General features: G+C 40.4%; 1 protein-coding gene across 3 annotated transcripts; it reads right to left on the bottom strand.

Moving 5' to 3' along the window:
• Window positions 1-2,076: 2,076 nt before the first annotated feature.
• LOC147893254 (large ribosomal subunit protein eL13z-like) lies at window positions 2,077-8,307 on the bottom strand. Of its 3 annotated transcripts, none has more exons than XM_087385615.1 (5): window positions 8,139-8,257; window positions 7,898-8,004; window positions 7,684-7,817; window positions 2,910-3,068; window positions 2,174-2,600 (listed from the first exon to the last, which is right to left on the bottom strand). In XM_087385615.1, the coding sequence occupies exons 2-5, from the start codon at window positions 8,001-8,003 to the stop codon at window positions 2,379-2,381; spliced, it is 621 nt and encodes a 206-aa protein (XP_087241741.1). In that variant the 5' UTR covers window position 8,004; window positions 8,139-8,257; the 3' UTR covers window positions 2,174-2,378. The 3 variants fall into 3 exon arrangements, with proteins under 3 accessions (XP_087241742.1, XP_087241741.1, XP_087241740.1); XM_087385614.1 differs by having other exon boundaries at window positions 2,175-2,600; window positions 8,185-8,306; XM_087385616.1 differs by lacking the exon at window positions 2,910-3,068 and having other exon boundaries at window positions 2,077-2,600; window positions 8,185-8,307.
• Window positions 8,308-11,376: the final 3,069 nt, after the last annotated feature.

The raw sequence follows: 11,376 nt of genomic DNA, 5'->3' as shown, positions 1-11,376 counted from the left end.
TAGTTTTAAGATATTTGTTTCTAAGTCCTCTTAGTTTATTAGTAATTCTAATCTTATTATTCGTATAATCAGTGCTAGCTAATAAAACGATAAAGTTAGACCATTTAATGTTACCTTCCCCAAAATTATGAAGATTACTCATGTTTGACCTAGGTAAAAAGTAGAACCTTTCTCTATATACAGATTACTCATGTTTGACCTGGGTAAAAAGTAGAACCTTTCTCTATATACAAGTAGAACCTTTTTCTATATACGTGTCTCCTAACTTTTTTGTTAGACCCAAGTAAATCGCCTACCAAAGAGAAATGACCATCATTGACATTTCTAATGTTGTTCATGAGGTCAAGCGATCCAATATTGAGAACTCTCCCTACCCATCTCTAAGCAATTTCTATGTTGATGTATCCCCTATCTGTAAAAAAAGGGACCAATATTTTTTTTTTTGGTGTGTGCACGCGCGTACACGTGGGGGGAGGGGGGTGTGTTTTTTTTTTTGGGAGGGGGGGAGCTGGCTTTGCTTGCACAATTGTTAATTGTTACTACTACAATGGTACGTTACTACAATGGTATGTCAGGAGGACCAAATGAAATCCCATGACATCACCCTATTGGTTTCCACAAGGCAATTCATCATAACTTGTATCACTAAGCATTTAAGATATTTTGATTTAGTTGAACTAATTACCACTTGGACAAAATTTCAACAAATTTGCATGTCCACCAAGGTGATAGAAAAATGTACCTTTGTTAAAACTAGAATGTATCCAATCATACAAATTCAGAGTTTTGTTGTTGTGAAGATGAAAATTTTACATTGAAAATAAATGATGACACAAAAGGGAAGAAGCACGAGCTCACAAATTTTTTTGAAAAAAAAGGTACACATTTATGTCGTCATCAATACCCATGCATAAGCACCTATATTGGGTTTCTAAAGACTTGCATCCTTGAGGAACAATCTTGCATGCCTTCGCACAACCCACTCCCAGTGTCCTCAAAGTCATTACAATGTTTATAGAAAAGAGCATGCAACTATAACAGAGGAGATATATTTTGTGAAGTCTTCTGATAATGGCTGAAGCTTTTCTTTGTTTGCAAGACCATCTCCCATCATCTTTCCCTCTCAAGACAATATGACAAGTTTGAATGTAAAGTTTTGAGCATGAACAAGACCATAAAGACGTAGAGGTATACAAGATCATAGATAAAGCAGCTCCTACTTTCTTACACATAGAAAAAGTGCTCATCAATTTCTCACTATGATAAAGCAGCTCCTACTTTCTTACACATAGAAAAAGTGCTCATCAATTTCTCAAAATAGGACCCCACAAAGTATAGATGCTCCTTTTTAGTACACCATGTTCCTCCTTGACAAGTGGCATCCTAAGGTCTTACCCCAAAGGCTTGTCCTAGGAGAGTAATGCACTAAACACCAAGGAAATTTGTGGCTGTTATGAAAATTGTAGGCATCACCATCTCCTATCATCCTCCTTCTCTAGGAAGACATGACAAGATGTATGGGTCATCAAATCTAAACTTGTAAGGGTCATATTTAAAGAATAGATAAAGCATCTCCCAATTTCTTAACAAATGGGGAAAGTACCTCCCTTTCTCGAGAATGGGACCCCACAAAGTATACCCAAGGCTTGGGAGACCAACAAACTTCCCAACTAGGCCAATCCTTCAGGTCTAAAATCGTCACTTCAATAAAAGGTAACTACAAGTAGTTTCATAACCGGAATGTAAGCAATAAGATATTCAACGATTGCAATGGACATTCACTCTAGAGCATGGTTTGCATACATTTACATTAAAATGTAACATATATGAACTAGGGCCCTAAAAAGGGAAACTCGAAATCTTACCATCCGAGCACGAATCCCGGCATCCGCAATTTGAGCAACACGGCTCTACTTATTTACATACATATTCTATGACTAATGGTCCCAAGCACAAAACCCTCCGTCTTCCGCGCTTTGCTGTTGTCCATTACTACTAAAGTTTACAAGCTCTGAAATTCATCACATAATAAAAACAAAGAAAATATCTTCCAACCAGTAAGCTCGATTTTCACTTACCATTCCTGCTCCCCGAGTATTTCCCCTCGAGAGGAAACTCAGAATTTGTCCCTTGCAAAAAGCACAAAAACAGGGAAAGCAACAGCAAGTAGAAGATTGCAATCAAATGAGCATTTGTTGCCGTGTTTACCTTCAAATACAAATTAAAGAGTTACAAAGAGCCTCTGCAGTGAAACGATTAAGAATTTGGCAAAGCCTCAAAATAGCTAGCTTGGAAACTGAATCTGAATTGTTCCAAAGCTTTTAAATAACATCTGAAGGTACAAAAATCCCCAGCAGCCATGCAACTGGAAAATTCCTCTATTTTTTCTCGTCTTTGTCAGCCTCAGCAGCCCGCTTTTTCCGAATGCCGACCATGCGCTCATTCATTCTCTCCAACCTAAGTTTAGCGTAACCTTTGTTGGCCTTCATGTCATCTGTTATGGCCACAAGCTCCACTGCTGGTTTTTCTCTCAAGATAGGGATGACTGTACCTTGTACTTGCATGGCATTTGCTAACTCTTCTTGACTAGCATCACCAGCCTGCAAGCATTCGACAAAAATTGTCATACATATATACCTTCATCCAATCTTACAAACATAAAATTATATAGAGCAAGTAAATGAGAAAAATAAAAAGAAGAAAAATAGTAAGCACAACCCAGTGCTTACTAAGCTTTGAAATCGCAACCAAACTTTACCCGAAATTTGAAAGCTAAAAGGAAGAAACGAGCAGAAAATTAGAAAAAGAAAAGCAAAAGAGAGAAAGAGAGAGAGAGAGAGATAGAGAGAGAGAGAGAGAGAGAGAGAGAGTATCCATCTTACATTAGCTCTAGATGATTGAAAACTTACCTTAGTCTTGCGGGATCGCCGAGGAAACACTACAAGTTTGGCTTTGTACGTGTTAAGCCTCTGCACATTTACTTGCAAGCTTTCAAGGCATCGGTTCTTTCTGCGATGATCGACTGCGATACCAATTGTCGGAGCAAACTTTTTTGAAATCCCAGCAGCCTGAAATTATATGAACAAGGATATGCACATGAAAAGATTCTTGACAACTTCCACAAATAATTCAAAACAAAAGTCTTCCACTCCAGAGTAGATTGAGAATAAAATCTTAAGACAATACCTGCTCCCTGAGCCCCTATCCCTTTGCATAGCTCAGTTCCCCTCCCCTTCAGCTTAGTCCCCCCCTCCCAACTCAGCCTCTCCACCGCTCACCACTCCAGTTTGATGGCCCTAATAAACCTACGGTACAATATAATATCCTAGGCCTAATTGTGCATTTATTATGGACATCGTAGAAAGGAGAATTAAAAACCAGTTGATTAAATTATTAATGCTATTTCTCGATATTCAATTTAGGAATATTTTAATGAATGAAAAAAAAAATACATTTTAATCAATTTATAAGTGCAATTTTGTTTTTAGATTGCTTTTTATAGCTTTTGTCAGTTTTTGGGCTAGGACTTACCTAATCAAGCGTGAATAGCTTTTGCAACTTCATTCTTGCATGCTTGCTGTTGAGATCTTGGCTGCTCCTACATTTTTCAAGCTGTTGAAACCTAGACCAGAAAATTGGCACCAAATCCTTGCCTCTTGCTGAGTGCTAGGCCTTGTTTCATTCACCAGACATCTCTAGGGCAAATTTCCATTGGTTTTTCAGCCTGTTGCTATTGCTTTAGCACCTCCAAATCAATTTTTACTTGACCTGGGAGCTGATCTAGTTGCCAATTTTGAAAATTTCACTCTTTCGAGGTTCTTTGTTTCTGTTGTCTTCCACAACACCACTCACGACACACCACAATGCATGACATGCTATGTCGCACTCTTAGCAACCTCTCCAAAACACACACGCATGCATGCACGCATGCACGCAGAGTATTGGGAGATAGGCTATTCTCACTCTCTCTCTCTCTCTCTCTCTCTCTCTCTCTCCCTCCCGCTCAATACTAACTGCGAACTGCTGAATGATGCACTCAATACACAAAGTGATGTGGTGGATGTGAGTGAGAGAATCAGAGGGGGAGGAAAGTAGTGGACCTCCAAAGGGGAATATATAACCAAATGTATGAATGCCCAAAGGGCTGACTGCAACTGTACGGAGGGGTTGAAACCCTCAACTGCAAAACTGGAAAAGACTAAGCTAACTAGTGGAGGTGAATCCTCACTAGATCCTTGGAGAGGCTGAGGAACCCTGCTGGTCTGCTGCGGGGAAGCCTGGCTACTGATGCTCTGAAGGCTCGAATACCCGAAGAAAGGATGAGAAATGAAGGCCAAGGGGGCTACTTTTTTTTTTTTTTGAATTTTCGAAGAAAGAAACCTTCTATTAATGCTTGAAAGATTTTCATACAAGACAGAAGCCCCGAAGGTGCTGAGTATGGAAAAAAAGCCAGAGAAGGCTGAAAGAAAAAACCGGCCTGTTCCAGAGAAACCCAGCTTACTGCCTAGGGGATCTCTGGAACTGGGGCTAACAGCCAAGGGGGGGGGACTATACAGCCAGCGAATCCCTCGCGGAGTGAAGATGTAGAAAACACCTGCAGACAGGGGACTGCTTTTATAGGCCCCCTTGGGCCTCAAACTGACTGACCAGGCCGCTTTCTGCCCACCAACCAGACTGTTCCTGTTCACCGACCTGCTTCTGCTCCTGATGTTGCTGCCGACATGCTGACATCATCGTTGATGTGGTGCCCTGCAGATGTGGTCCTCTGTACGGCCTGCTGAGATGGCTGCTGCTTGCATGACAGCCCATGTGGCAGACGGTTGGCGTGGCTGCCTGTGCGGCATTCCTCGTGGCTGCTGATGTGGCTGCTTGCTTACTGGGCAGCCTCGTGGCAGTCCATCATGCCACAGGCTGAGGATGCCATGACACACACACACACTCTCTCTCTCTCACACACACACACTCACACTCTCACTCTCACTCTCACTCTCACTCTCACTCAATCTCTGTTTAGTGCCCAACACTCAGCATCTGGAACAGGCTGAAATCAAAGTTCTCATACTTTCTTCATGCTTCTTCCTTCAAGACATTGCCAGGGTCACTCCCCACGAGTGGGTACATGTAAAAATACTGAAAATCCCTCTAGATTTCTCAATAGAAACTGATCCACAGCCTCGATCTCAGTTCAGCAATGAAATTGACAATCAAGAAGACCCAAATAGTGTCAAAGCCCAAGATTATCAATCCTACAATGATCAGAAAGTACTTTAGTGTGAAATTATCAATTCAAGAAGAGAAAAGTGTCACGAAGATGAAAAACGTCAACCAGAAAAAAACTCTCAAATCGCAATATCAAATGATGCTTAAATGTGACCTCAAGATGGCCTTGGATTAAGTTGCAATTGATTTGGGGCTTGCATCTTGCAATCACAATTTGACAAGTACAAGTGCTAATTTGTGTGGCTCTAGACATGTGCGAGATGCTTGGCCAATTGACAGATTTCACTTTCCTCTTCTAGGTGCCAAGAAACAAAAACAAAATTGATTTTAGATACATGGGATGATAGGAATGAACCCAAGTCTATTGCATTTGCTCGGGCGGTTTTGCAAGACAATTGGTGGCGAGATGTAGAGGCCTTGGTGAAGGCCCTAAAGGCTCTATATAGTATCTTGCAACTCATAGGTATGGACGGTAGCACCATTGGGCTTCTATATGAGTTCATGGACAAGATTGGGGAACCCTTGGAGGCTTGCACTGTTTTACAACCCAAGAGGTTCTTCTCTAACTAGGAACCAAGCATATTTTGCCTTGCTGCTTGAATGATATTTATTTATTTTCCATTACACAAATTGCAATGCTTGCTAAGCTCGTGTTGCATCCTTAACCTTTGAACTCTTACCTTTTATGTAGGATTCAAGACATTAAGCAGATATGAAACACGCGTTGGGATTGGTTCCATAGGCCAATCCACATAGCACATATATTGCATCCTCTATGGAGAAGTGAGAGCCAGGCATACTGCAATGGTGGATGGTAATGTAAATCTTATGAGGACACTCGAGGATCAACGTCTCATGTTCCGCAACAGTATCTCCATGTTTGGAAAACCAATTGCTTTGCTTCGTGACACTCACCTGAAGCCAGTTTCCTCGTGGGAGAAGTATGGCATTTCTTACGCAGAATTGGTAGGGTTCTTGTCTCTTTTGGTAACATATTTTGTTGTTTCTATTGTTCTCTTTCTATGTCTCTTTCATTGAATATTTGCACTTCTTTGGTAACATATTTTGTTGTTTCTATTGTACTCTTTCTATGTCTCTTTCATTGAATATTTGCACTTCTTTGTAAATTACAGAGACACATGAAGGTTTTGTCCCAAGACACTAGTTCTGGCTTGTGTGAGAGAAATTGGAATACTTGGGCTCTCTTTCACAAGCTCTCCACTGCACAATTGGAGAGACTTGTTTTTTGTCAATGCAATTTGATATTGCTGGAGCAGAAGGGGAATCCCCTTGAGCCACAACAAGTCAATCCAGATAGAATTGTTATCAACAAAACCAAGGACGTTCTAGACATTCATAAGGAGGAGAGAGACACTTACTCCATGCCATAGGAGGAGATTTCAGCTCCATCTCATGCGACACTATCTTAAAAGAGGGCTAGTACCAGTGCTAGACAACCTCAAGCAAATGCAAGTAGCAGTGATGCACCACCTCCAATAAATGATGACACATTTGAGGAGTCATCCATGCTAGCAAGAGCGAGGATAAGGAGGATATGGAGGATGACTCATGAGTCATGACCGTTGACTGAGGACTCTTTTTGCTACTCTTGTTAGTAGTACTTTCATATTTTGAGTCTTTTTGAGTCTTGACTCTTGGCTACTTCAGTACTTCATATTTTGCTATGTACTCTTTTTTCACATTTTCAACAACACCAGAGTACCTATTCAGTATTAGCATCATTTCAACTTTGAAAATTGAACCTCTTGTAACTTGTCATGAGTTCATGACTCATGTGATATATTGACATGAATCATGATCCATGATTCATAACTTATATATCTTTTTCAATGCTGAAATATGACCATGTCACCATTGACTCTTGAATGTACATTGAAGTGTTGTTAAGTTTCAGAATTAGTAATATCATATATGTTTCAAGAATCAAATTTCAAGTTCTTACTTCTCAATGACATGAAGATTGATATCTTTTTCAATTCTGAAAATATGACCATGTCACCATTAACTGCTTGAACGTACAATGATGCAATATAGGAAGATGCAATAAAAAAAGAGGAAAAACTCGCGCATTTCTTTCGTTGATTGAGACTAACTAGCACGTAATAAAGGGCAACTGACTATATTTTGGGTGTAGATAGGTGAATTTGGCCAAAGTTGCAGATTTCTGCTGCACCGTCTACGAATTTATAACTATGCTCTTAACTTGATATTCGTTCCATCATGAGTACCAGACCCGTAACAGCGTACAAAGGTGAAGCTCCCGGAGAGAGAGAGCTCTTTAGATACTTGATTCCTAATATCCACAAACTTCAAAACCCCCACGAAAATACACAAACTTACTTTTGGGTGCGCATCCTTTCACCCGCAAAGCTTGCTACATTTGCCATGCTGGACTCTCAAAACATATGATAACTTGATATATGTTATCCAGACAAAACTGACCTTAAGCTCCTCAAGAGTGAACCCCCGACCAGCTCTGACTTTCATGTTATACTTCAGAGTCTGCGAATGAACGACAGGTCGAAGAGGACCACTGGTAGGACGAGGGAAGATACGAACAGCCTTCTTCTGTCGCGCTACAAGAACAAGTCTTTCAGCAAAATGAAGAGGCGAAGAGATTGAGCTTTTCAAACAAGATCCAATGACAGGGACTCACCAAGGCGTCTGCGCTTCTTGCGGGCAGGCTGGTTGAACCAGGTACGGACGTAGGACTGCCAGTCCTTTTTGAAGTGCCCATTGGGCACGACGTTGTTGTGCTTCATCCTGGAAGGGGGCAGGGCAGGGAAGAGTGAGCAACCAGGAAGCTGAACATGGAAACTCTACAGATCAACAAAAGTGGGAAGGACCCAAAACGCAAAAAGGATGGAAGAAAAGTAAACAAGGAGATTGGGAAGAACCCAACACAGAAATTGAATGTGGAATGAGGAGGGTGAGCTTGCTTACCTGCAAGACCAACCTCCAACCTGCCCAAATGCCCACACACCCAAATGAAGGTAACAGGGAGAGAAGGCCAAAATTCAAGCCTCAAAAGCCTGTTAGGGTTCCTCAAGCTTACTCCTTCACACAAACCAACCTTGTGCTTACCTTGTCCTTCAACCTAACCCCATTTGGCCGTTTCAATGCATGGATTATGACATTTCCAATCAACCTTCCACTTACCCCGCCTACATCACTTCCCGCCGTGACCATCAGCAATCACCCCAAGATTCGACAATTGCCTTGTGGGTGCTCCTCAGTTTCTGCTTTTAGTTTCATTTTATCACCGTAAGCCATGGTTAATGTTCCTCTTAAGGAGAGCTTTAACTAGAGATGAGAGTTGCTTAGTGTGTGTTTTCACTTATTTTTCTTTGTTTAAGATTTGTAAGTTGGTTAGAACTATGGCTTTATAAACTCTCTCTCTCTCTCTCTCTCTCTCTCTTTGTGAATATATTTCGTATGGGTAACTTGCTTGATTCATAACTTATGCATTGCACAATGGAATTTGACAAACTTAATCTATACATTCTGAACTTGGATTTGAGATCAAAACATTGCACAATTAGCAACTTGAATGAGATCATTAAACTATTGCAAATGCTATTATACCTTTGAAGCATCTATCTTGGAGTGTATAGGATATCCAAACTATTTTAAGAACATTGAATATTGAAGCAATTGAAAATGCACTACTTAAACCAAAGAAGGCAACCAATTCAGAACCTTTAATATGGTTTAGAGGGTGTCCAATACTACATTGCAATTGTGTGCATACATTTGAGGGCATGCTCACTTCCAACAGTTTGCATGCAACTAAAACAAAGTGCCCCATTCAAGCCCATTCTTGTTTTGGAGGGCTCAATGTGGTGAGGGCTACAAATAAAGTTTCCATAAGGCTACTATGAAACTGTTTACCTGTAATGCAATTGAATCGCGGGTAAACGTTGCAAGGAAAAGATTAATGTGGTGCAGGCTGCAAATAAAGTTCACATAAGACTACCTAGGAATCTGTTTCCTATTCTGCACTTGAGTCGCATGTAAACTGTTTACTTAAATGGATCTTCAAATCCCATAAACATTTTGTATTCATATGGATCTTAGTACACAAGTAAGTGCACTACTGTTTGATATACACCTAATGTATGCTACTATATTAATATGAATTGCTTTCACATTTTCTTCATTATTTGTACTAAAGTGCTCAAAACCAACATAGTGGCAGCAATTAGCACCTAGCACAACCAGCGCATGGCTACAACCAACATGGTGATTGTTATTTCGTCCACCATGCTGGCCATTGTAAATAGTACAATGAAAACCTATGCATTCAAGAATGGTCAAAAGAATATTGCCTCTCCCTCCCCCCCACCCCCCCTCTCTCTCTCTCTCTCTCTCTCTCTCTCTCTCTCTCTCTCTCTCCTGCTCCCCCGCTCCCCCTCCTCCCCTCCCTCCCTCCCTCCCTCCTTCTCCCTCCGTCCCTTCCTCTCTCTCTCTCTCTCTCTCTCTCTCTCTCTCTCTCTCTTTGTGGATCTCCTCAATTTAATAAGATGCAAATGAAAATTAATCAGCATAATACTAGCATAGTGGCTCCAACCAGCACAATGATTGTTATTTAAGAAAATACAATTTTGATGTGACAATTTTGGTAATGGGATTCTTCTTTGATGAGTTTTCTTAATGGTAATTATTGCTCTAATTGATGATTTAACTTTAAGTATAAGGGATCGTGTGCATGATGTGTTTACCCCATCCTATGGCTGGCATTAATAAAATATGATCAAATATTCTTATAAAGAAGATTCAAGTCTGTGTCCAAGTTCATATTCAATACACATTCAATGACTCACATCACAAGTTTGACACGTTACCAAAATGCTAAGAAGAGAACAAAAAATATATTATTATAAGATAATAAAAATGATCTGGTAATGAGATAACTAAAAAAGTTCTTACTACAAAATAACAAGATGTTAATATGAAAAAAGTTCTTACTACAAAAATCAAAGATGTTATTACAAGATAGCAAAAAAGTTTTTACTACAAGCTAGTAAAAAAGTTCTTATTATAAGCCAAAATAGACTGACTAGACGTGAATCTATTTGTGCCCCAGTGATCTAGGGAAGAGTGCCCAATCTACTTCACCATTCTTAATCCATATTGATAGTACAGTGCCTTCAACTACTCTTTTAGTTTTGCTTTGGTAGGCGTGCCCCTCGACCTCATTCGTCATAGCAAAGACTTACATTAATCTTCTCCTTCTCCTTTTAGACATGGCTACAAGTGCCCTTACCAAAGCATAGCTGAAAGCATGGTTCGAGTCGCAGTACGCTAGCAATATGGTGTGATTGGAGGCACTATACCAGCAATGTCATTAGACATGGCTGTAAGGCCTGAGGGGGAGAGATGGGTTGTAGGGGAAAGGAAAGGAGAGGTATAAAACATGGGGCAAGGGGCAACTACATAGGGAGGGATGTACATCTTCATATGATGGGTAACCCAAATTAAGTTGTGATTAGGGCAAGCACGTCGCATGTCACAGTTTGTCTCATAGTTTGTCATGGAACGAGTAGTTCAACTACAACTACAGTTGGCCCCTTAAGCCTCATGAATGCATGATCCGCATGACTACTCCAATTGATTGTTTGACTTTGAGGATAATGGATTGAGTCCATAATGTCCTTCATCCCGTGATTACGAAAAGAGGATCACATATTAGTAGCATCCCTAAAGAACATAGGACCCTTTCAAAATATAGTTTCCCCATGCAGCATTTTGAGCTTTGACTATCCACTCCTAGGCCACTTTGCATTTGTGAATATTCTTTATTATCCTCCTCTACGATGATTGCAAGATTATCTCCAAGAAAGCTAACATCACTCAAGGAATCATAGTGGCCTTCATAGAAAGGCCCACCAGCGTTCTCATCATTGTTCTCATCAGATGAGTATTTCTTTGCTTCTTCACCACCCTTCCTATTTTGCAAAGGGACAAGAGTGTAGAGTTTTTTACTTGACATTTTGGATATATGCTTCCATCGCACCATAAGTCAATATGTTGAAGCCCTTCTCTTCTCATATTTTCCCACTGTTGAGCATTTAGCACCGTATCCTTTCGTCTTTTTTCTGCTGGAGCATATTGTTCTTCTAAGTCGATGTGAAG

This window comes from Dipteris shenzhenensis, chromosome 15 (genome assembly GCF_047967505.1).
Source record: "Dipteris shenzhenensis isolate YYH24624 ecotype China chromosome 15, Dip_SZ_1.0, whole genome shotgun sequence".
NCBI classification, from domain to species: domain Eukaryota; kingdom Viridiplantae; phylum Streptophyta; class Polypodiopsida; order Gleicheniales; family Dipteridaceae; genus Dipteris; species Dipteris shenzhenensis.
The sequence above is the reverse complement of the archived record's forward strand: the minus strand, read 5'-3'. Positions and strand labels throughout refer to the sequence as shown.

Excerpts from the sequence above, each read along its gene's own strand:
- LOC147893254 (XM_087385614.1), bottom strand. The coding sequence starts at position 8,003 with ATGAAGCACAACAACGTCGTGCCCAATGGGCACTTCAAAAAGGACTGG. Across the intron at positions 3,069-7,683 it reads TCACTCTTGAGGAGCTTAAG|GCTGCTGGGATTTCAAAAAA; the intron begins GTCAGTTTTGTC and ends ATATAATTTCAG. Across the intron at positions 2,601-2,909 it reads GGCGATCCCGCAAGACTAAG|GCTGGTGATGCTAGTCAAGA; the intron begins GTAAGTTTTCAA and ends GAATGCTTGCAG.